Genomic DNA, 23,986 nt, shown 5'->3' with positions numbered 1-23,986 from the left:
AAGGAAGCACCTGGGGGAGGAGGAGAGGGTGGAGGGGGATTTCCAAGCACTGGGGAAGTGGGAATTTCCTCCTCTCAGCACAGCCTCCCCCGTGGGGAGGTGAAACGTTGTTAGCAAAGCACAGAGAAGGACACGGTGTCCCGGGTGAGGCAAGGACGGGCGTCTCCGTGGGGTCACTTGTCACATCCCTCCGTGCCCTGAGCTGAGCGAGGTCCGGGTGACGGGGCCGATGCTGCGTGGGGTGCGCGGGGCTGCTCCAGGGAGGAGGACCTGGCAGGCAGAGCGCTGCCCTTGGCGGGATCTCGGGGCAAAGGGAAGGGAATCGCCCTCCCTGGATGCGCCTGAGCCCGGCTCAGCCCTACCCCCACCAGGAGGGTGACAAAGAGGGGAGGGTCGGGGTCTTTTTTGGTCCCTTACCCCCACCCCGCGTCACCGGTTCCTCTGTGACTCCCATCTTTCACCGCCGCGGCCGCTCTCATCGCTTGCCCCCATGGGCTGACCACCAGCCATGGCCAGGGGCTGCCCCCCCCTCCTCCATCCCCCGTGGGGCTGGGACCACGCTGGCTTCTTCCCCGCTGCCCCCCACCGCCACCACCTTTCCTCACCACCCCCGGCTCTCCAGAGGGCCACGATGTGAAGGTGGCCGGGGTGGGCTCCAGGCCTTGTGGGGTGTCCCTGAGGGACGGGGGGGGGGTGGGGGGGTGGGACGGGGACATCGCGGCGCCCACGGGCCCTGCGTCAGCACCGCCACGAGCTTCAAAACGCGGCGCCGGGGAGGAAGTGGGAGCCGAGCCCGGCACCATGTCGGAGGAGCTGGAGCAGCTGCAGCAGCGCGACATCCCGGCGGGGCGGCAGGTCCTGCGCGACCACCACTGCAACCTCCGCAGGGTCGCCGACTACTGCGAGAGCAACTACCTGCAGGTGAGGGGAAGGGGGGGGGGGGGGGGACACACAGCCGGGGACATCGCGGGGACAAACTGCGGCTTTGGGGCTGGGTGCGATGCTGGGGACGGCCGGGAGCCTGGGTGAGATGGTGGTCCCGGAGGGGTGGCTGGTGGGCGACGGCAAAGGCTCTGCCCTCGGAGATGGGAGCCTGAGCCTCCCCGTCAGCTTCCTGCTGTTGCGCGCTGATGTTCGGTGGGGTTTTTCTTTCTCGTGCCTCAGTTTCCCCTCTTGCTTCACGGCAGCTTTTCTGCTCAGGTCTCAGGGTGGGTTTGGGATAAAGGGAAAGTGCGCCGGAGGTTTGGTGCTTCTGGAGAAGCCCTGGAAGGGGACCAGGGACACCAGCCCTGCCTGGGCTGTCCCCAGGGTTTCGGAGGTGCCTCCTGGCAGGGCAGAGGCGAGCTGGGTGCCTGCACACCCAGAGCAAGTGTGAAGCTCTGCCGCTATCAGCATCCCTCCTCCTCCTCCTCCTCCCTGCCTGGCCCCCACTGAGGCAAGGGGTGGACAGGAGCTTTTGGGATGAAACAGGAGGGAAAAAGCTTGTTCTGGCCCTGTTTCTTGGGGACAGTGTCTTGGCCAGAGGGGTCCCTGCGTGCTTTGCAGAGCCCGTGTCAGTGGCCTCGCCGGCTCGAGCCAGACCCCAAAGCTGCTCCCAAGGGGCTCGACCCACCGGAGCGGAGCTGAAGGGGAAACGTGCTGAGAACAGAGACGCCGTCCCCAGCACGGCTGGTGGCCCGGCCAGGCTGTCCCCAAGGGCGGCAGGAGGCCGAGCACCCCAGGGAGGAATCACGGTGCAGCCCCGGTGCCCGAAAAGCCGAGTGCCGCCGCCTGACGGGTGCCCGTGTGTCCCGCCGGCGGAGCCGGAGGAAGTTTGATGCATTTGGAAAGCAGAAGGAAGCGTCTTCGCCACCGTGTGACTCCAGTGTGGAGAACGGAGGGCAGCGGTGGCCGCGCGGGGTGGGCTCGTCCCACCGGCTGGCTTTCCCCCCTCCAGGCGAGCGACAAGAGGAAGGCGCTGGAGGAGACGATGGCGCTGAGCACGCAGTCCCTGGCCAGCGTCACGTACCAGGTCAGCAGCCTGGCCACCGCCTTCCTCCGGCTGCTGGACCTGCAGGCGGCCGAGCTGCGGAAGGTGGAGGCCGAGGTCAGCTGCGTGGCCCAGGTGGGACCATCCTGCCGGCGTGTGTTGTTGGGGTTTGGGTCCTGGGAAGGGGGTGGGCTATGGAAAAGGGGGTTTGGGCAGCTCCAAGGGGTTCAGGACCCTCCTTCCCCACAGCTTCAAGAGCCCATCAGCCCTCCCCTCTGTAGCGTCACCTTGCAGTGGAAGTGCAAGACCATCTCCTTGGGTGGTGGTGGGGGGTCACCCAACGCATCATGGGGGACGAGTCCATCTTGGGTTGGGAAACTGGTCTCTGGGGTGTTCTCCCGGTCTGGGCACTTGCAAATCCCGATGGAAGGGATGGTGGGAACTGCTTGGGAAATCTAAGAGAAGCCAAAGTGGAGTGATGGGGCTCAAAGTGTTGGCCTGGCTGCTACGCTTTCCCCTTGCTGCGACCTGGCCTCGTCCTCCCAGAGCTTAGGGACACCAATGCGGAATCCCATGGCCACCCGCCCTCTTCCTGACACTTGGAAGCCACCTGGAGCCTTTCCAGCCATGGGAGGAGATGGGACCCTGTGGTCATGCTGGAAGCAGCAGGAAAACAACTTATGGGCGGCTGAGGCTCACACATACCCCAGCCACTGCCTTGTCCCCTGTCCCCTGCTTTAGGAAGGGCCAGATCCTCTGTGGTGGCATCAAGGGCATCCCTCATCCTGCTGTGATGCAGCAGGGAAGGACCTGCCCCGGCGACTTTGGCCAGGCCGGGGGGTTCAGGCTCAATCCTGCTCTTTCCCTGTGACCCCTTCCCTTACAAGCAGGGAGACTCGGAGGGGGCGGGGGGAGAACATGGGATGGGATGGTGGTGACAGTGTCGTCTCTGCAGAGGGTTGACATGCACAAGGAGAAGGTGTCTCGCCGGGAGATCGGCTCATTGACCGTCAGCAAGGGGTTCCCGTCCCACCAGAAGATCAGGCCCCCCCCCAGCCTCCCCTGCCTGGAGCCCTACTACAGGAAACCCCTCAACTTCAGCGTCCTGGATGACATCGGCCACGGCATAAAGGTCAGCCCAGGGCTAGCAGAGTGTCCCACGGGGGTGAGGGGGGCTTGCATGGGCTTTCTTGGCCCCCCGATGTCCCCAGCGTTGCACTGATGGGCGCGTAGGGGGGCTTAAACCCTTCCCCGATGGAGAAGTGGGGTCTGTCCGTGCCCTGCGGCTCACTCCAGAACTCCCCCCGCTGGGGCTTGGGGGGGGAACGGGGAGGGGGACAACACGGCCCAATACAGCAAAGGGAAACTGAGGCACACGACGCTCAGCCAACGCCATCGCTGGTGTTGAGCTGTGACGCTCTCACCCCCACGGTGCCTTTCCCAGCACCCAAACCGCCCGGGCAGGAAGGCGCCCACGGCGAGGGGAGGTTTCGGCAGCCTCGCAGCCGTGAGCCCCCGGTGAAGGCGGAGGGGAAGTGGTGACACTGGGGCTGTGGTTCCCACGGTGGCAGGTGCCTCTCGGCCGCCTCTGCACCGCGGCGCCGGCGGCTCCTTCCGCTTGGCTGCTCCCATCGAGGCGGGGGCTCGGCAGAGACCTCGGGGGGTGCTGGTTCCCGGGGCGGGGGGCGGGGGGGGGGGGGTGTCGCAGCCCTCTGGGGTGCAACGAGTTGGTGAGGCGCCTGCGGTTGCCGTCACCCATCGCGTCGCCGTGTCTCCCTGTGCCCGCAGGACCACAGCACCCAGCTGTCCCGCACGGGCACCCTGGCTCGGAAGGGGATCAAGGCGTCGGCGCAGGCTGCGGGCACCCTGGGGTGAGGCTGCGGGTGGGGATGGGCGCGGGGTTGGGGGCTTTGCCTTTCCGAGCCGTGACACGTGGCAGGGACTCGCCCGACGCTCCTGCCATTGGGGTCCCATCCCCGCGTCGAGCCGCCGGCCGGGCTGGGGACTCAGTGGCCGCTCTGCCCGCAGGAGAAGCACCCGTGTCCCCGAGCCCATCCAGCCACCCGTGGTTCCCGAGGGCAAGCTCTCCGCGGCCTCCTCCACCTCCTCGCTGGTATCCATCAGGTACCGGGGTTCGGGAGGGCCTGGGGGGGGTGTCAGGAGAGTCCCGGGCAGCCACTGTCACCCCGCCACTCAGGGAAGGGTCTGCTGCAAAGGAGTTTTGAGGAAAAAATATGGGGTTTGGGAGGAGGGGATTTGCTACCCTGGGCAGGGCTTGTCCCTAGAGCAAAAAGACCCTCTTACGGAGAGGGTCCCCAATGGAGAAACTGAGGCACAGGGTGGGGAAGGGGTTTGTACAGGGTTTGCACAATGATGTCAGGATCCCCTGCCCCCACGGCGACCACAGCAAGTGGCACCAAGTCCTGGCATGGGGCAGCGGTCTGTATTCAAAGAGTGGGGGGCAGAACCAGCCCCCCAGCCTGCCCCCACACACACACCCTGACACCACCTCTCCTCCACCCTCAGCTCGAGCGGAGCCCCGGCAGCCCCCGGTGAAGGCATCCCTGCGCCCCCACCGCTCCCCTCCCCACCGGGGCCACCCCCACCGCCTGCGGCTGCCATCCCACCACCCCCACCTCTCCCCGGGGACCTGCCCCTGCCACCGCCGGGGGACCTGGCCGTGCCCCCGCTGGACCTCATGCCCCCAGGTAAGCGCTCGGTGGTCCAGGGATGCTCAGCGTGGCGGAGGGGTTAGCAGGGACATGGCGGGGGGCTGCACGTGGCCTCTGCCCCCCATGGAGCCCTTCATCCCCCATCGGTTTTGGGGGGGGGTTTGCAGCCCCCGATGACCTCGAGCCGCCGCCGCCGCCGCCACCAGCTTTGCCCAACTTTGAGGACTTGGCCCTGCCACCGCCGCCCGCCGCAGACGACCCCCCCTGGGTCCCGGAGAGCTACCTGGAGAAAGGTACGGTGGATCCCCAGATCCCCCTGATCTCTGCGCCGTGGCGCTTTTGGTTGAGCCCCTGCCCACCACCGCGGCACTGAGGGGCCCAGCTCTGCCCCAGCATTGGGTCTGCTCCCCTCCTTCCCTTCCTGGCTGGTGGCCTGTCCCCTGTGGTGGCCTGTCCCCTCCATGGCCCCCCTCTCCTTCCTCTCGCAGTGGTGGCCATCTACCCCTACACGCGGCAGAAGGACAACGAGTTCTCCTTCCAGCCCGGCGCCCTCCTCTTCGTCACGCGGCGGTACTCAGACGGCTGGTGCGAGGGCGTCATGGGTGAGGAAGCGGGTTTCTTCCCCGGCAATTACGTGGAGCCCTTGTGAGCCGCGAGGGCAGGCAGCCCCCTGCATCCCCCAGCCCGCATCGGCCGCATCCCGCTCCCGCTCGGGCAGGGCTGCGCTTCGCCTTCGGACTTTTGGCTTTGCACAGCTGAAGTTTTGCACGGCTCAGCCCTTGCCTGGGCAGCCAGGCTGGGTGCTGCTGCCAGCACCCGCTGCACCCTGGCAGCCTCCAGCACCCAGAGCACCCCCTGTGCCCACCCCCTCGCCCCTCTTCCTTTTCTCTCTGTTTCTAATGACAGCAGCGCTGGCTGCTGCTGGTGCCGGTGAGGTTTAGCACCAGGACACGGCAGCTCCCGGTGGTGCTGGTGAGGTTTAGCACCATCATGGCAGCTCCCGGTGGTGCCGGTGAGGTTTAGCACCAGGACACGGCAGCTCCCGGTGGTGCTGGTGAGGTTTAGCACCAGGACACGGCAGCTCCCGGTGGTGCTGGTGAGGTTTAGCACCATCATGGCAGCTCCCGGTGGTGCTGGTGAGGTTTAGCACCAGGACACGGCAGCTCTCAGCCGATGGAACCATGGCGGGCGGCACGTTGGCCCCGTGGGCCGATCCTGGCGATGCTCCCAGCCCCGCGGGAGGAGCGAGGGCAGCGCAGGACCAAAGCACAGATAGAGACGGGGCCGAATGCCCGCGGGGACAAGGGGGACAAGCAGCACCCGGCTGTGGCCCCAGGGAACCCGCCTGCCATCCCCCATCAGCTTGAGATGCAGAAGAGGATGAGCCAGGGCCCAATCCTGCCCCAAAGGGGTCCCTATAAGGTCCCCTGCATCGCTTGGAACCTGGCTCTGCTCTGCAGCTCCCCCTCCAATGCTGTTTCCCCCCCTTTCACCAGCCCAAGGAAGAGAAACAACACGTATGGGCTGCTCAGAGAGCTGTTTCACACCCAGGTTTATGTCCTGGATACAAACAACTTGCGTATCCGCAATATAGAGATCTCTATCTATGTACATATATATGTATTTTTTTTTTTTAATTCCATGGCTTTAAGTTCCACACAGTTGAAGAGGCTCCAGAGGAGGAAGAACAAAGTGGGAGGAAACGAAATAGAGGAGGAACAACTCAGGGCTGCTTTGGTTATTTCCTTACTGCTCAGGTTTGCCATCAGGGTTTCTATGCTTTGGAGGAGTTACGAGCCACCCTCGGGGGCCGGTAAGGCTGTGGATAAATCCAGGAGAAGCCAACACCAGAGAGCAGCGAATACTGGAGGTCCCCCCCCTGCAGAGTGCAATTAGACGGGGCAATTAATACTGCAGCGGGGCAAGGGGGGCATGGAGGAGCGGAGGGGGTTGGCCTCCGGGGATCCCGTGCCAGGAGGAGTGCTCCAGCACCACACCTCCTGGGGGGGGGGGGGGAGGTCTGGCACCTCTTAACCAGGTGAGGAGGGGAAATTTGGGTACGAAGGGAGTCGATAGGATCCAGTAAACACCAGGAGATGACTGGTAATGGCTTGGGGCGAGGAGGAACCTGTCCACCCCAGGGACATGGGCGGAATGTTGTGCCCTGGAAGCAGAAGCAGAGGATGGAGGTGGAAGGCAAGGGCAGGTCCTCCTCCCCGCAGAGGGATGCGGTCGCCGTGCCTGTGCCCTGGGCAAGTGGGTGGAGATGGGCACACAAGGGGTTTTTCCCAACCTTTCCAAAAGGTTTCCTGTCCCTCACGTCATGTTTTCTCAGAGAATAAAGTCTCACGGGACAATTAACTCCGTCGCGAGGCTCAGCAGCTGAGCCAGGGGCTGCCCTCCCGGGCAGGCTGTGGAGGGCAAGCCGGGGAGCCTGGGCAAGCACAAATTTCTCGGATTAAATTTCCAGTGGCCACCCAAAGAGGGAAGGAGGCCTCGAGCGTCAGGTTCAAGGCAACGGCACGCAGCTCCTGGCACGGTCGGGCAGGTGAGGGGGATGAAGGCAGGAGGAAGCGTGTGCAGGGCCCAGCCCGCAGGGAGCCGGCGTCTGGTCTTTTAGGAATTGCTGTTGTGAAGTCAAAAGGGAAACAGGGGGAAACACCCCCCCCAACAACAACAACAACAAAAAAATCACTGTTAGTGTTGGCAAACACCCGCGCTGGGTAGATGTCCGAGCTGCATAGAGAAGGCTTCATCTCAACATGGCAGAGGAAGGAGAAGGGGGGGGGACACCTAGAGAAAGTGCTTTAATCGCTGGGGAGAAAGGAGCTGGGAGAGGAAAGGCAGGAAAGCAACCCAGGAGTGGGGCTGAGCGAGCAGTGCCGATGAGCGTGGGGTACAGGAGGCGACCCCACCCCACCCCCCCACCCCCCAAGCTTCTCCTTTCCCAGCTGCTTCGAGTAAGCAAGTCTCTTCCGAGCCACCCTCAACACTTCTTCTTGAGGACCTCCTGGAGATAGCGGGCAACTTCTGCAGCTGACTCCCAGGGGACAACAGCGGCCTGGAAGGCTCCAGGCTGCTTCCTCTCCATCTCTTGGGTCATCCGGTGCATGGGGTAGCCCTTCCGCGGGAAAGCCACATCAGCTGAAGTCAAAGTCACGGAAGGGCAGAAGTCATTGGCACCATCTCCCACGTAGAAGACCCTCTCGAACTCCACCTCCTCCTGGGCTCTCTCCGTCAGGTACTCGGTTAGGATTTTGCGTTTGCACATGTTGGCCGGGCAGTCAAGGCACTTGTGGCTGTGGTAGGGCCCCAAGGTGAAGTACCCCCTCTTGTCAAAGCTGGACGGGTTGCTGAAGATCTTGCGGAAGAGGGAGTAGAAACCGGCTGCCCTCAGATTGCATTCGATGCCAAACATGTTGGCATCCGAGATGAGGATGATCTCGAAGAGCTCGTGGTTTTTGGAGAGGAACTGGAAGAGGTCTGGCATGCCGGGGGACAGGGGGATGTTCTCGTAGACAGTCTTGAAGTCCCCCATCTTGACCCCCTGGTCCCCCATGTACGCCAGGACGCGCTGCATGTACTCGTTGTAGAAGCCCTCGCGGAAGGTCTGTCGGATGTGCTCGGGGAGCGCCTGCCCCGGCGCCGCCCGGACGATGGAGTCATCGCTGTTCTCGTTGATGATGGTCTCGTCGAAGTCAAAGACGAGGAGGTATTTGGGAGGCCGGGGGCTGGCCATACCAACACCCTGCGAGGGGGAAGGATAACGCCCAGCCGTTAGTTCAAGGCGCTTTGCTTCAGCCCTGGCACAGCCACCGTGGCAACCATGGCAGCAAGAGGTTGCCAGCGATGCTCCTGGGCTACCTGACACCCAGGCAGCTTATTAGCCCGGCTGGGCTTGGGTGGGGGCTAATCCCCAGCTGACATACCTCGGCCCCGGCCCTAAGGCGTTTATCCTGCCGATAAAGAGATCATTTTGTCACCGCTAATCCCGTTCCCGCAGTCAAGGCGGTCACTGGGCCGAGCGACCGCTGCCCACGTCCTCCCAAGGGACACGGGGACAGCATTTTGTGCAGGGAAAGTCCTTGAGGGGGTGTGTGGGGGTGTGTGTGTGTGTTACTCCCCAACTGGCTCCTGTCCCACCTCTGAACAGGGGTTTACGTCCCTGCAGACCCCTCTTGCTGCCAGGACAAATCTGGCTCTTCCCGACAGAGGGAAACATTTTGCAGATTGGTTTTTGTTTTTTGCTGCCTCCCTCATGGATTTTTCCCCCGGGGTTGGGCTCTGCGGGTACCGCAGGCTCCTGAGAAGCCCGGGAGAACTCCAAGCCGCCTCCTGCCCTGCTCTAAACCCAAAGTCGACCCACTTTGCCGACCCGGCGCAAAGCCGGCGAGCCCCAGCCCAGCCTCCCCGCGCCCACCCCGCTCCCCTCGGCTAAAGCCACCACGGCCCCAGCAGCACCCGCTCCCCTCCCGGCTGCTCCCGTGGCCAGAGGTTTGCAGGATGGGGACCCGATTCCTGCTCCCTGCCCCCCCGAGAAGGGAGGGGACACTAGGAATGGCACTGACCTTAAACAGGCATGGCAGCCCAACGCCCTCACAGCACCTTTTCATGTTAAGACCATCCCTCTGCGGGCAGCTCGTTGCTGAAGGCAGCGCTCGGGGCTCGCCGGGCTGCAAACCACAAAGAAGGGGGAGTTTGGTTAATGGCTCGGGTTTTCCCTGGCTGCCACCTTCGGGCACGGCACGGCCAGGCTCTGCGTCCTGCGGTGAACTTCCAAGGTTGGGACCTTTCGTACCAGGAATGGAGGAATTAAAGGAGTCTCCGGAGAGCGGAGGGGGGGAGCGGGCAGAGCCCGTTTAATGCTTCTGATCCCTCTTAATTCCTCCCCCCCCCCGAGCGCCCGGGCTTTGCCGCACATGAAAGCAGCCAGCAGAATGGCTCGGCAAGAAACCCCCGGCACCACATGGCCCGTTCCAAAATTGCCCTGATTTTCTTCCAGTGTAATTAGTTTGGGGTGTTTCTTTTCATGAAGTAATTATCCTGGAATGAAAGCAGGTGCCCAGGCAGCTCTGGTGAGGATGTGCCAGTCTGCTGCCCCGGGGCGAAGGCTGAGGCCAGGTTATGTCTCCTGAATTTTGCCGACCTCTTGTGGTCCACAGCAATTAAAGCAGAACGATGGGAAACCTCAAAAAAAAAAACCAAAACAACCCACCAACCTAGCAGCCAAACCCAGCTGGATGGTTAGTGGGAGGAATAACACACTGGGACACGGGAAATTTGAACTGGGCACCAGTAGCTTAGCTGGGGCTGGGAGGATTTCAATGAAGTTTTTTGTCGGCAGCGTGACAACGGGAAGAGTTTCTCCGCTGAAGGTGATTTGTGGGGGATTTGGCTGGTTTGAAGCCCAGCATCGAACTATTTTGGGCACAAACACGATTCATGACTCTGCTGAAATAATAAACCACAGCCGCACCTCAAAGGTAGCAGACTGCAAAAGGGAGCGGGCACTCCAGATTAAACCCCGGGTTGGAACCTCGTCAAAGTGACTTTTTGTGAAACCTTCAAACCAAACATGAGGTATTTCTTTGTAGAAGCCTCCATCAAAAGATGATGTTTATTTATAGACATCATTTGAAGGCAAATAAAGCTACAGCCAGCCTGGGAGTGGGATTAGCCACCGCGATTTTCAGGTCCAAACCAAGTGAAACAGAAAAATAGATTCAACTTGAAAGAGTAATTGTTGGTTTTGTCGTTCTATTCTGAAGAGATGCCAGCGGTGAGAAAATAATTTGGGTTTAGAGAGCCTTAGGGAGACTTTGTGGTACCGACGCAGCAGCCCAGGGAAAGAGCCCTGGAACGGCTGGTTAACCCCGTGGACACCGTTACGGGCAACTGCGAGGGACGACGTGGACACGGGGAGCTAACCTGCCCCTCGAAAAGCTCTTCTGGGACCCAAGATGTTTGCATTTTGCAGGACAGGGAAGGCCAACAGTACACGTGGTGGGTTCCAGGCAGATGAGGTCAAACACAGACCTGAACAGCAAGCTCTGCGCAATCCCTAGTCCCTTGAGCACTTTCCAGCTGAGGTTCCCCAAACACCTTCTGTTCAGCCCCCTCTCCTGAATGAACGTTTTGTTATGTACATAAAAAACCTGACCTACGAGTCGGGGAAAAGCCAGTTTGGTCTCTTTTGGCTGCCTTCAGCTCTCCTTCAAGAGCTGACCAGCACGAGGTTGAAAGCAGCAGCATCGTCCACCTCCACCTCACGGTGGTTTATCCTCAGCAGAGCTCCCTGCGAGCTCCTGCCTCCCCTCCCCGCCTCCCTGGCATCGCTTTGCTCTCCCCGAAGCACCAAGAGCCCCAGCAGGGATAAATCCAGCAGCTCCCACAAGCTGGAAAACAAAATCATTGCTCTACCAGGCTCCTTGCCTCGGTGTCCCCTGGCACTGCCGCCGCTGCACAGAGCCTCTCCCGGACCGCAGCGTCCCCGTTGTGGGGGAGAAGAGAGGCCACCGGACCATTTTCTATGGGATTTCTAAGGAAAACGACAATCCGTGGAGTCAGCTTGGACAATTGCTGCCCACATCTACCGGCAGGAGACCGGAGCATCCCTGCCACGCTTCCGCAAGAGCCGTCTTCTGCTCTCAGCCGTCCCCAACACCGCTATTGATTGCATCAATGTGCATTGCTTTTACGCAGAGAAATGAAACTCTCAGCCAGGGTTATTTAGCGAATAAAGGTCTAGGATGGGACTTTCCATCACCAGCCTCCGGGGGCTGTCGGGCAAATCACGTCCTTCCCCCATGTGCGGTTTTCCCCTTTCCATGCAGAAAAGGGAGATACCAGTGCTAGGATATAATAAATAATAAACCTTATTATTTATTATAATAAATATCTTAATAAACCAGCGCTCGTCCTCTCCAGTAAAGACGAGCAGGCTGAGCTGTGGGCTCTGGCAGCCGCCAACTCAAACCTTGACTCTGCGGGGCGGAGATGAGAAAAAAAATACTTAGCAAATTTCCCGGCCCTAAATTCCCCCCGTTAAATCCAGCCAGGAGCTGGCGGTGCCTGTGGGTACCCTCCCGGGTAGGGAGAAGCGAAATCCCCGCAGGAGGGTGTCACTGCTCCCAGCAGAGCTCTTTCTGCGTGGGGATGACTCACCCGGCGGCTGCCTCCCGGGAGCGCGTCTGTCCACCTTCTGCAAAAAAATAGGGACTCCCTCCAAAACCAGAGCAAAGCTCCCTGACGCTACGCAAAGCCTGAATGTTGAGCCAGAAAATAAAACAGGTATTTGCTCATTCATGGCGTCAATTAAACAAAGTGAATTCGGGAGGAGGGTCAAGATAACGCCTGATCAAGGCGGTGAGCTGCTGGGATCACCGAGAGAATCATTTCCCAGGGTATGATCCCCAAAATCCTGATGTTTTCTTCCCCTCTGGCAATGCCTCCAGCCATCCCGAGATCCTTCTGCCCCGAAAAAGCCCAGGGAGGGAAGGCTGAAGCCCAGCCATACCCACTGCCCTCCTCTCTGAGCTGATCTCTGATCAGATTGGGGCTTCATCCCGCAAGGAGTTCAGCGCAGGAGGAGCTGCATGGAGGGGGGCTGCGCTACCCCCCTGCCCTCCGCTGCAGGATCAGGCCCTCCACGAGCCCCCATCGCACCGCAGCGAGCGTGGAGGGGGATCAGCACCTCATTTCAGAGCTGGGCACTGCTGAGCCTCGAAAGTGAGGGGCCACGGGGGCATTTCCCAGTTGCAGGCCCAGTCTGGCTGGTTTGAATTACCCGGCGTATTCTGCTCTTACCTGGTTTTAACCTTAAAAAACCATTTGGTGTTTGGGGGGCGTACAACGTGTTTGGGTTTGGTTTTTTTTTTTTAATTTTAACTCCAAACCCAACCACTGACCTTTGGCAAACTCGTTTGTCCACCCCCCCACCCCCCCCCGGAACAGTATTAAGGGCAAAGCGAGAGGACAGCATCCTGCTGCCCTACAAGCAAAGGAGGGAAAAACCTCCCTCTCCGGCACCATCAGGCAATTTTACCACTCCTGGAATAAATCCCGACCCACTCCCATCCCTGCCAGTCTACGCAGCTCCCGAAGCAGAAGCAAATGAGCAAATTAATATCAAATCACCCGCCAGCAGAGCTCGGGGACGGCGGTGTCTCAGCCAGCCCCGACCCCCTCCCCACACCGAGGTGCCACCTCGCCCCTTCTCGTCCTCCGTGGCTCCTGCTTCACCCCAAATCCCCTGGGCAGGGGCGAATGGGAACGGGAACACCTTCCCCGGGGCTGGGGCTCACCCTCCCCGGCCCGCACGGCTGGGACGCCGCAGCCGGTCACCTCGGGTTATGGGGATGTTCCTTTTTTTATTTTTTTTTTTCTTTTTTTTTTTTTTCCTTTTTTATGGTGTTTATTTTTCCTGCCGCCCGCCAGGGAGCCACGGCGATGCCGCAGCCACGGGCTCCCGCTGCGGCCGTCGGGGCCGGAGCGCTCTGCTCTGCAACAACCACAAACCCCCTCCCCCCCCGCCCCCTCCCCCAAAAAACAGGTGGTTTTGGCCCCAAAATGCTGCGGGTGGTTTGTGGGAGTCCAAAACCAGCCCCCGGATCCCCCCCAGCTGCAGGACCCCCCCCGCTGGGCACACGCATCCCGCGGCCTCTTGCCCTCCGGGGCACCGGTGCCAGCCCGGTGTCAGCTCCCTGCGGTCGGTGGTGCCGGGGCTGCCAGCGGCGGCTGCTCGGGCTCCGGTACCGGTATGCCCCAGCCTGCTGCCCCGGGGAGCGGGACCGGTGCCGACTCACGCCCGGCTGCTCCTCGGGTCCTCCCGGTACCGGTGACAACCGCAACGGGGCTGACTCACGCACGATCGGTGCTTGGAGACCCCTGTCCGGGCGGCACCTGCCGGTACTGGCACCAGTCGCACCGGTCCTCCGAGAGTCCAACCGGGTGGGGACCCTCCGGTACCTGCACCAGCTGCCCTGGTCCCCGCAGGGTCCTACCGGGTGGGCACCTCCAGGTACCGGCACCAGCTACCCCAGCCAGCGGAGACCCCTTACCGGGTGGGCACCTCCCGGTACCGGCACCAGCCGGAGCGGAATGGCATCTTCCAGTTCCACCACCCGGTGCACCGCTCCTCGGAGCCTCCTGCCAGGTCGGCACCTCCCGGTACCGGCCGCCCCGGTGTAGACTCACGCTTGATCAGCCCCCGGAGCCTCCTTACCGGGTCGGAACCTCCCGGGAGCGCCCAGTCTGCCCCGGTGCCGGTGGGTGCGCAGGCGGCCCGGCGTCTCGGCCGTGAACGGGGCCGGGCACCGGCGGCTCAGGAGGGTGCGCGGTCCGGTGCGGCGGGGCCGGCGCCGCTACCGGGGCTACCGCGAGCGCGGCCCCTTTAAAGCGACGCAACCGGAGCCGCGGCGCGGCTCCGCGGAACAACCGCAGTCCCCGCACGTCACGGCCCGCGCAGCCAATGGCAGCCGCGCCGGCGCGCATCAAAGGAGGCGGTACCCACCAGAGCCACGCCCCCACCGCCGAGGGGAGGGGCGGGGGGGGGGCCCCACGCTCATAAGAGCGTTATTCCCCCACGCCCTCCCCGCTAATACCGCGCTAGCGCAGCGGGGCCGCCGCCGTCGCTCCCAAAAGTTGCAAAATCGGCAATAAGCAACAAAAAAACCCTCTTAGAAACAGCGAAATTCGCTTTTTTTGCAATTTAGCTATTCGGGGGGGGGGGGGGGGGAATTTTGCCCCAAAACAAGGGGTGAGCGCAAGGGGCAGCCCCCGAGGCTGAGCTGTAAGCAGCGGCTCTGACCAAGAAAAATGCATAAATGCTCCCCAAAACGCAGCCGGGGGGGGGGGGGGGGGGGTTCGGCACCCCCCTGCACTCCAGGGTCCCCCAGAAGCTCCATGCCGGGGCCGAGCTGCTGCCCGCAGCCGGGGGTGTGTGTGTGAGGGAGGGGTGGTGGCGCGGGGAGCCTAATTTTAGGTGCCCCAGGACAGCAAATTGCAGGGTGCCCGGCCCGGGCCGCAAGCAGGGCAGCCCCAGCGTGGCCACACTCCAAAAATATCCTCCTCGGCTCCAGGGGGGGGCGGTGAAGCGGCGGGGTGGGGTTCGCGGGACACCTCGGTTGTCCCCAAGTCGCCTGCGATGAAAGAAAGAAAAAAGCCAGTTTGTTCAAAGGCTGGAGGGCGAGGGTGCGGGCAGGGAGGGGCCTTAAAAACATACTGGAGAGAGCACCAGAGGTTGGGGTTTGGGTTGCTCTGTCATTAAAAACGTCTAAGAATGGAAGGATGCAAACAAAAAAGCAAAAAGGCTGGAAAAGCCACAGTTTGCTGCTCCCTGAGCGGGCTGGACGAGGGCCGGCCGCCCCTGTGGCGCCTGCTCCAGGGGATGCCACGTCGTCCCGGTGCTCAAGCCGTAGCCCCCAAAGCTCTAACGTTTCCCTGGTTTTGGCAAAATTCGGTGCCAGCCCTAGGCAAAGGAGCATTTCTGCAGCCAAAGTGTTGCTATTCCGAGACGTTTCTTAACCGCCCTCACTCCCAGTCGCTAAAGGACACGGACCAGTCCACGGCGATAGCGGCCTGGAGTCACCGGCCTCTCCTGAGAAACCACCCCGGTTATCAAGGAGAGATTTTATCGCCTATTTAGTCTGAGACGGAGACACTCTGGCTTTTCGCTGCAGAGCACACCCTGCTCCCTCAGCACAGCGTGGGTGTCGCTGTTTCTCCTTTCGCATCCCCCCCCCCCCCCCCCCCGTTGGAGCGACACCAGCTCCTACGACCGCGGGAGTCGGCGTTGGAGCCGTTTGTCAGTGGGTCTAAGGCAAGTGGGAAACTCAAAAGGGCAAATTCTCCGCTGCCTTCTGTCTCCTTCCCACTGAAAGGCAGCGGGGCAAAGATCATTCCAGAAACATCACAGACGGAGGAGTTTGGCAAGGGTGTTCCTGTATCCCAGTGATTTTCCACTGTGAAGAAGCCCGGAGAGCAAGTGAGGACAGCGCTTTCCGCATCGGGCTGACCTGGCTCCTGGCAACCCCTGAATAGACAGGCCACCCTCTCACGGACACACGGACTCCCCACAACGGGTGTAACACCCCCCGCGCAACAAGAAATACGCCGGCGCGCGCTTCTCTCCACGTTTGTCCTCCTGCTTTTTCCCCCACCGAGGGGACGGCAGCAGCACAGGAGCAGCCCTAAGCCCAACAGCGTCCACGTCGCTGGCTGCCTGGCTCATCCCCCCGCCCCCCCGCTCTATTTCCATCCTGCACAAGTTGGGTTAAGGCCCCAGTAGCCCCCACGAAATCCATCTGGCCGCCTGCGTCACACCTCCTTGGTCTCCAGCATGTATTTTGTGGAAGCTCCGAGTAGAACCGAAGCTTTTTCCCTCCCAAGGGGAGCTACTCCCTATAGCTCGGCCTTCAAGGCACGTGGAATCGCAGCTCCTCACCTCGTGCCATCCCCTCAACGCGGCATTCTCTAACACACAGCGTTTCTTTTACAGCAATACATTTTTGGTGGCCAAATAATATTTATATGGTCGGTATCAGGGAAAACCTCAAGAACTAACAAGCAAGAAGACAGCAAATTCCATTCATTTCATCTCACCACGTGGGGTGACCTTCCCACGCATCTCCTTCCGCAAGACCCCCCCAGTGCAGCGGTGGGGACGCCTGACAAAGAAACGGGCCAGCTTTGCTCAGTGTGGGCTACACCAGTCCGAGCTGAGGTCTCTTGGGTTGACATGGGCTTCAGTTTTGTATTTAATGCTAAAAGTCGCCAAGGAAGAAACGAGGACTCGCCAGAGGAGTGGGTAGGTCACCACCCATCAGGAGGCAAAGTATTTTATACGTTCTCTTTTATGCAATGTGTAGAAATCAGGACAGCTGGGCAACAAGATAGGGCTTGTTATCAGGTGGGATAAGCTTCTGCTGAAGTGGCACAAGACACCCAGATAATGCCAGCTGGCTCCACACACCACAGGTCGGGGGTGTCGGCCGCTCCGGCTGCGCTCACACCACCAGGCAGGACGATGCTCCCAGTAACTGCAGCCCACTTTGGAACACACACTGCGCCCCCTCAGCTGGAAATCCTGCTCTTTCACAGGGAAGGAAGTTCAACCTCTATCCGCTTTGTCAAAAACCAAGCCTAAAAATCCTCCTACTCCATGCCAGCCATCCAACCTAACCCCTGACACCAATCATCACAACGGTTTCTAAAGAGACTGGCAGAGGTGACAAAGCTCTCGCTGCAGCCTCAGGTTGCTGAGCGTATTGAGAAAATTCCCGAGAACAAAACTCTCCGGGCTCTGTCTCCGTGCAATTCCTAAACGAGCTCAGACAATTCTGCTGGCACGAGCCACCAGGAAGAGTCACCGTGACACGGACTTACGGTGTTCGGTGGCTCTAGTCAGGGAAATACCACTTCAGCAACGTGAAAATGTGAGCTATCGGGGACATCAGCAATTAATTAGAAACAAGCTGCGAATTGGAAATGCTTCCCAATCCCGTCAGTTACTTCTTGCACAGATTCCAACGTCGATGCCGTCAGAGGAGCAGGCTGCCTTCCTCCATCCCCTTCGTTTGCTCCTTGGAGAAGCAGGCAGCAGGCAGCGATCCGCTCCACTGCCACCTCCTGGCTAATCCCCCCCCAAACTGCTCCTCCTGCAGCTCTGTCTCCTCCCCGACAGAAAGGGCACCGATTAAATCGCAACCCGCTGGGGAACGACTTCTCTGTGGGATGGGAAAAGCCAAGAGCTACGACAGCAACATAATGTATCACTTAATTCAAACCACCGAACAGATCTTCTGCGACAATCTAACATTACGCCTGTATTTTTTTTTAAACAGTAGGCAGAGTGGATGGATTACTGTAATCAATGAAAATATGTGCCTAAAATGAGTAAATTAAATGCCACGTATAATAAAATCCAGTTGTGTTCTGGTAGTAACAAAAAGCTTAAGTTTTCACAGAACACGAGACAACGTTTCAGGCCGAGTGGGAATTTGCCTGTGAATTAACAACTCTAAATTACTAAAGACAGGTTTTCAAAATGAAAGGGGCACAAACTCTAACTCTAGGTAAATCAGTATATTCTGACACACTCCCCGGTTTCCTTGGTGATGGCTGATGAATCATTTTCCATTACAAACCTGCAACTAGAATGGACAGTTAGGTAACGTGCTTCCTTGACGCTCTCATTTCTCCACGCGCTGGTTCTCCTTCTGGCCCCTGGGAACTAGGTCATCGCGCAGCTCCGATCAAACCCAGCCTCTCTCTCGACATGCGACGCATTTTCCTTCAGCCCCCTCCAGAAACCGCTCTGTCAAAGGGAGGATACCTTAACCTGCTGAAATCACAGGGGCTACAAAAGAATCAGAGCACAGTTGCCAACCCAGAGCTTGAACAGGACGCGGGCTTTAGTCTGAAGTGTCCTAAGACCTTTGGACTGTTAATGATATCTAAGGCTTAACAGAAAGCTGATACCCTCAGGCTCGGGCTGTCTTGGAAGGAATCATTTTTCAGTCTGAACTAATTTTATGTATCATTATTCTGAGCCATCTCCAGCTGAAACACTGGCTACGTTCTGTTCCCTGCTTAGCTTAAGCGATCAGGAACAGCCTGCGAGATGAGTAAGATTTCCCAATTGCTATTTTTCGCGTTCACGGCTTTTTTTTGCCTGTGTGTAGTAGCTCCAATAGAACCACAAAGTAAGAGGCGACTGATTCTTATCTCCTCTATTATAATAGACGCTATAAACTGTCTGAAAACCCTTGGAGAGGAAATGATGTAGAAAAATCTAAGAACCGAAAAGGGAAATGGTGCTCCTGTGGTTAGGGCAGTAGCCCGGATCAGAAATAACACAGAGCTCTGACCCCATCTGTCACTCGCTTACGTAATGTCAGGCAGGTCCCTCAGTTCCACATCTGCCAAACAGGGATATTTACTCATCTGACAGTAATACACTAAATTTTATCGCACGGGCTGCTCAGGCAGGCACACAAGTAACCACCACTGGAAACCCTTAAACAGTAAGTTCTGTTTTACAGCAGTTCTTTTCTAATAAACTTCCTAGTTTTGTCAAAGCTTGAGAAAGCTCTTTCTGGGAAAGGTATGAAGTAATTCTCACAGGGTGCAGGAGGGAGGCGGAAGAGTTTTAAGCACGGAGATGAAAGCATACCAGTATTTTACAGGGAAAGTACACGGACAGCACTTCAGCTCATTGCCCTGCATCGAGTTCCTCGGGGAGGAAGGCAGGCTGAATTCCTGGTTGAAAAGCAAAACTGGAAACTGTTTTGTTAATACGTGCAGTCTTTCATTTTGCAAGCTCTCCGACACGCCACTGCGCGGTTGTAGAATTATTTTGCAGCTCCCAATTCACCGACATGAACACAACATCCCGTGGTTTTTAACTCCCATGTCCCCCTCAAACATACAGCCCATGGTAGGAGCAGACGTGAATAACCGAGAAGGACAAAGTGACTTTCCACTATCAGTTGCCCCTTGATTATTATTCTCAGGCTACAGGCAAACCGGAGTTGAGGCAATCTGAAGATGAAATTGCAAACTTCAGACTGTAAACAGAAACAGCACTTAGCCATAACACACCCACTTCTGTTCAGGTCACGCAAGCAAGAAGTCCGATACAAGCAGCAATGACAGATTCTCGCTATTTTCTTCAGTTCAGTGTCACTGGTGGCGGGGGGGCTGTCAGCACTTTGGCTGCTTGGTATTTACGCTGCAGCTTTCTCCTGACTCACTTTGTCAATTCCTTTTACCTCTTGCCAGTAGCAGCTCTCCTGAGAAATCTGAACGCATTAACTCCGATAGGGGTTCAGGAGAAAGCAGAAAGTCAGAACATTTGAGCTCCCTACATGCCCATCCTTCCCCCTTCTTTTAATATATTAGGCAACTTTTCATGTAGGGAAAAATCATTACTAGGCATTTCTGAGAAACGTGCTACATTATGACTTTCGAATGGAGCAACAACTTATTTTCATAACCATCTCCTGCTACTCAAGAAATTTTACTAATTAGTTATTGCTCCAACCACCAACCAATCATCTGAAAAGCCCCCTAAACAAGAAATCTCCAAAATCTTTCCACGACTGATTTTGGAATTACAGGCGGAAGAACGAAATGTGCAACATCACCAAATCCCTCTCAGCACCAGGGCCGTAACCTCACCATGAGCAGCAAGGAAGTCAGCACTACTTAAACTTCTATTTTAACAAATTACATTTGGTTTCAAATTGCAGTTGTTAGGGGAAAAAAAACCCCGAGACAGCCTGCATGTGTCTGGAAACACCCAAGTGGCTTTCTGCACGCTGCCTGCTAGTTATTTTTTCCAGCTGGACCATGGTAAACAGCAAGGAGAAACAAAATGATGGTTTCATTCCTATACCTTCCACTCTAAACCGGGAAGAAAATGTAATTCTCTTGCAGCTCACCTGAAGAACCTCCTGCTTTGCTACAGACAAGAATTCCCATCAAATCTCTGTGTGTCTTCTGTCTCCTTTAAGGGATACACAAACGAATAAAATCCCCCCCAAGCAGCACCCTTAATGAACTTGGTACCCCTGCCCAGCAGGATCAGTAACTGGCTTCTCTTCAGGGGTACTCATTTCAACAGCATTAGCTCTGAACAGACTCCATGTGTGCGTGTCTAAACTGCTCATTAGATTTTCATTCGTGCCCCCAATGCCTCGTCTTATCCTAGGAAAGAGCATTAGTTCAGCAGCAGATCAGAAAAATCAATCCATCCCACTGTCCCTGAAAGGGCAGGGGGATTTCCCTACCAGCCTTTAAGCCAAGACTCTGGTCAATTCAGCTCAAAAGGCTTCAAGGACCCTTTGGGAAACCAGACCCCCAGTTCAGGGAAAGTCGGATGTGCGGTTTCTTGGAAAGACATCCTCAACTGATCAGTGTCAGTGTTACTCCAAGTTTCTCCTTTGTGCTGAAACAAGATTAAAAATATCTAAGGGAACGACACTACTGCTGCAGAGGTTGATTAAAATAAACAGTAACGACCCTGCTCAGAGTTCTCCACGTGAAAGATAATAATTAATAGAATACTTCAACAGGGTACTTTCAGTCCGCTTCCGCACTCTGCCCAGGGGTTTGGCAGGTTTTTCAGGAAGGGGAACTCAAACAAAAGCTGTTTCCTTTTTGGTGGAAAATTTTATACGATTTCTCACTTTCCAACGTGTTTAAACTACGCGTTACAAGGCTCGCACGCTGCAGGACATGGTGAAGAGCATTAGATCACAGAAAAGAGTAAGAATTACAAATGCAAGCACACATCACACATACCCATTTTCATGCTAAATTAGAGGGATCAGTAAGACCTGGGTGAAAAATATTTAGCAACATGATGAACTAAAAGGACAGACTGCAAACATCTAGACGGACTGCTGTTCTTGGGGCGCCTCCTTTGACGGCACTGCTTGGGCACAGAAGTTGTCAGCACACGAAGAGATGGCCTACACTGCCAAAACACATCCACTCTGTGCGCACACGTAGGCCATGACTCGGTACAAAGGCAGCTATTCCCAACATTCAAAGACATTTCATCAGAAGATATTTGCTAATTCCAACCTGTAAAAGCACCAACAGATTCAAGAGAGCAAGAGGATTTCTTTAAAAAAAAAATAAAATACAGGGACAGGCCCATTTTAAAAATGGAGGACAAAAAACAACCAACCACCACCAAACCCTAAACCACTAAATCCCTCTCAAATGTTTATCCTCATTCAAACAGGCACAGCTAACAAGACAGAAGGATACAGCGTTGTCCAAAAAAAGCACTGACTATTTCAGAGATCAGAGTGCGCCCCCTGCGATCCACGACAAACTTTTTCTTAGACATCAGAATAAATTTGAACAGGTCAACTCAGGCAGAAATTATCCTGGTGGGTTGGAAAGCAGTAATGAAATTAATGTAATTCTCATTTCTTATTCAGAATTATATTAGAAGCTTCAAACCTGCAAAATTATCTTGTTGTTGCCAGGATAAGAATCCTATATTAAGAACATCTGTGAACCCCAAGGTCGACTTTTCTTCTAGTACCTATAAGAAACGCAACTGCTGGCCTTGCTTTTGAACGTCTCTCTCTAAGCGTGGATTTTGATTCTTCTGCCATGTCTCCAATATAGGTACAATATATTGTGCAATTTATTTTTAGCATGATCAATGTGCTAAAATAAAAATACAAGAATCAATTTATACCTTTCAAGGACACCAAGACAATACCACGTACTAGTGCTGGATTACTTCAAAAACTGCCTTCTGTCTGCTCAAACAGCGAAAGTTACTAATTTGAGTTTAATTCCAGTTTTGAACACCCTCAAATCTCCACAAAAAAATCAGCAAGTTTCATTCACATGCATACAAGCCCTGGGAAAATGAGGGTTCCTTCCTCCCCACCTGCACCCTTTGAAGAGAACGCTCCCTGTGAATTGATAGGAAAGAGCTTTCTACAAAAGAAAACAAATGGTGAAATAGTACAAAAATGTTTTCAAGATATGAGTAAAGTAACTATTATGGTACAAGGCAAATTCATTTGATGGAAGATGGCAAGTGATGTGCTATGAAAGACTGTTTAAACCTTAATGCCCGTGTCAAAACTCGCACAGTGACGCTGCTGCTTTCAAACTGAAACTGTAAAAGAGTGAAACCATCTTAGAGTCATTAATTTTCAATGCACCTTTCTTCTGCCTTTGAAATTCTGGAAGATTTACTATATAGTCTAGAGAGTAGGGGGTTTATCAGTTCCAGACTGATGAGGTTGTAGCAATTCCAAATTGTTCAAGTAGTGCACGATGAGGTTATCTATAACTACTCAGCAGAATAGGCACTGCCAGTCTCACTGTCTTTAACATACAAACAGCATCCTTCAAGGACAAGTGGCTGTTGGTTCTAACAAGTACCCAGACCTGCAGCCTGCACTGTTCTAGCCAGCATGCAGAAGAGTACATCCAAGCTCCAAGTCTACGTGTCTTCTGCCCAGCAGTACATATTATGCCAACCAAAAAAAAAAAAACCCCAACACCCCCAAAATTATGCCCATTAAAACAAATAACATCATCAGACTGTAAGGACGGAGATCTGAAGAACTTTCATAGACACTCCTGAAAAACAGCAGAGCTCAAAGTTCAGAAGTAGATAAGATGTAAGAATAAAATAATGTTTTCCATTAAGAATCACTCACATTGCACATTAGGAAAAGGTTCTTCACCGAGAGGGTGGTCGGTCACTGGAACGGGCTCCCCGGGAGGTCACAGCACCAACACCTGTCAGAGTTCAAGAAGCATCTGGACAAGGCTTTTAGTCATAGGGTTTAGTTTTAGGTAGTCCTGTGAGGAGCAGCGAGTTGGACTCGATGATCCTTATGGGTCCTTTCCAACCTGAGACATTCTACGATATCTTAATCACAGCGTAGAACGTAACAGGCCGAACAACGGCCGGTTCATTTTGTCAGGAAAACCGGCAAGTGTTTATTCGATTCACCTCTGTCAGCTCTCAGGCAGCCACGTCTCCCCAGTTTTAAAGACCAAACCCAACACTAAAACCAGAAACTTGATCCATCTTCTATTTACAAGCGAGATGTTCCTTGCTAGCGTGTAAAAAAAGTCTCACTGAGCTACACATTATGCTTGTTTGTTTTAAATACTGTTAGATAACAGAAATACGAAACCATAAAATAATCATTTAAACATTTTACGACCCTGAGCTCAAGTGCCAAGAGCGAAAAAAGTTTGACATTATTCCTGTTCTTGAGTGCCTCACTGCAAGTTGCATATCGTTTTAGGGTAGTCTCAAAGGCACATTACCTCCATACAAGGTAAGTACTAATCAAGCCACAAAGTGTCCACCCCACACAACGCTATCTTTGCACGACTAGAAACAGCCCTGCGCAACAGCACGTCTCGGCCTCCTAAAAAAATGGTACCCAACCCCACTAACGGTCACACCGTTGGTCATAATAATGCAAAGAAACAGGCAACAAATTAAGCATATTACAAAAACACTCATCTTTTCAGCTCAGAGGTAAACTTGGTCTGTCACTTACTGGGGTAGAACTGACTGAAACCACCAAAGGGAAGCACTATCTTTTAAACCGCATGCCCTGAGCTCTACCTCCTCCTCTCTTCAATACACTGAAGATAGCTACTACGTGCTCAAGAGACACAACGTGGCAAAGACAAAAACACCCAGGTGGACTGCATCGAGATATAAACTAATTTCCCAGTGACAAAAGCCTAAATTCAGCTTAAAGAACTCTTTCAGAAATCTGTAATTCAAGATTTGGTTGGGAATACAAGGTGGGTGACTAACTTTTGGTGTGAGCAG

At 56.0% G+C, this 23,986-nt stretch overlaps 2 protein-coding genes across 2 annotated transcripts; one reads left to right on the top strand and one right to left on the bottom strand.

Annotated features, from left to right (window-relative positions):
• The first annotated feature begins 801 nt into the window (after nt 1-801).
• On the top strand, nt 802-5,290 carry ABI3 (ABI family member 3). Its single transcript, XM_086478180.1, has 8 exons — nt 802-921; nt 1,937-2,104; nt 2,925-3,101; nt 3,758-3,840; nt 3,998-4,093; nt 4,496-4,677; nt 4,809-4,934; nt 5,130-5,290. The coding sequence occupies exons 1-8, from the start codon at nt 802-804 to the stop codon at nt 5,288-5,290; spliced, it is 1,113 nt and encodes a 370-aa protein (XP_086334306.1).
• Nucleotides 5,291-7,579: 2,289 nt separating this feature from the next.
• On the bottom strand, nt 7,580-9,309 carry PHOSPHO1 (phosphoethanolamine/phosphocholine phosphatase 1). Its single transcript, XM_009954727.2, has 2 exons — nt 9,210-9,309; nt 7,580-8,389 (listed from the first exon to the last, which is right to left on the bottom strand). Exons 1-2 carry the CDS (start codon nt 9,252-9,254, stop codon nt 7,628-7,630), a joined length of 807 nt encoding a protein of 268 aa, XP_009953029.1. The 5' UTR covers nt 9,255-9,309; the 3' UTR covers nt 7,580-7,627.
• Between the last annotated feature and the right edge of the window lie 14,677 nt (nt 9,310-23,986).

Source organism: Leptosomus discolor, chromosome 25 (assembly GCF_034619465.1).
Source record: "Leptosomus discolor isolate bLepDis1 chromosome 25, bLepDis1.hap2, whole genome shotgun sequence".
Classification (NCBI taxonomy): Eukaryota; Metazoa; Chordata; class Aves; order Leptosomiformes; family Leptosomidae; genus Leptosomus; species Leptosomus discolor.
Note: the sequence above shows the minus strand (reverse complement) of the source record. Positions and strands in the feature narration are given on the sequence as shown.

What these genes read in the sequence shown, in the direction of transcription:
- ABI3 (XM_086478180.1), top strand. Translation starts at nt 802, where the DNA reads ATGTCGGAGGAGCTGGAGCAGCTGCAGCAGCGCGACATCCCGGCGGGG. An exon ending in AGGTCAGCTGCGTGGCCCAG is followed by an intron (nt 2,105 to 2,924) that starts GTGGGACCATCC and finishes TCGTCTCTGCAG; the next exon opens with AGGGTTGACATGCACAAGGA. An exon ending in GCTGGACCTCATGCCCCCAG is followed by an intron (nt 4,678 to 4,808) that starts GTAAGCGCTCGG and finishes GGGGGTTTGCAG; the next exon opens with CCCCCGATGACCTCGAGCCG.
- PHOSPHO1 (XM_009954727.2), bottom strand. Translation starts at nt 9,254, where the DNA reads ATGAAAAGGTGCTGTGAGGGCGTTGGGCTGCCATGCCTGTTTAAG. An exon ending in GGCTGCCATGCCTGTTTAAG is followed by an intron (nt 8,390 to 9,209) that starts GTCAGTGCCATT and finishes TCCCCCTCGCAG; the next exon opens with GGTGTTGGTATGGCCAGCCC.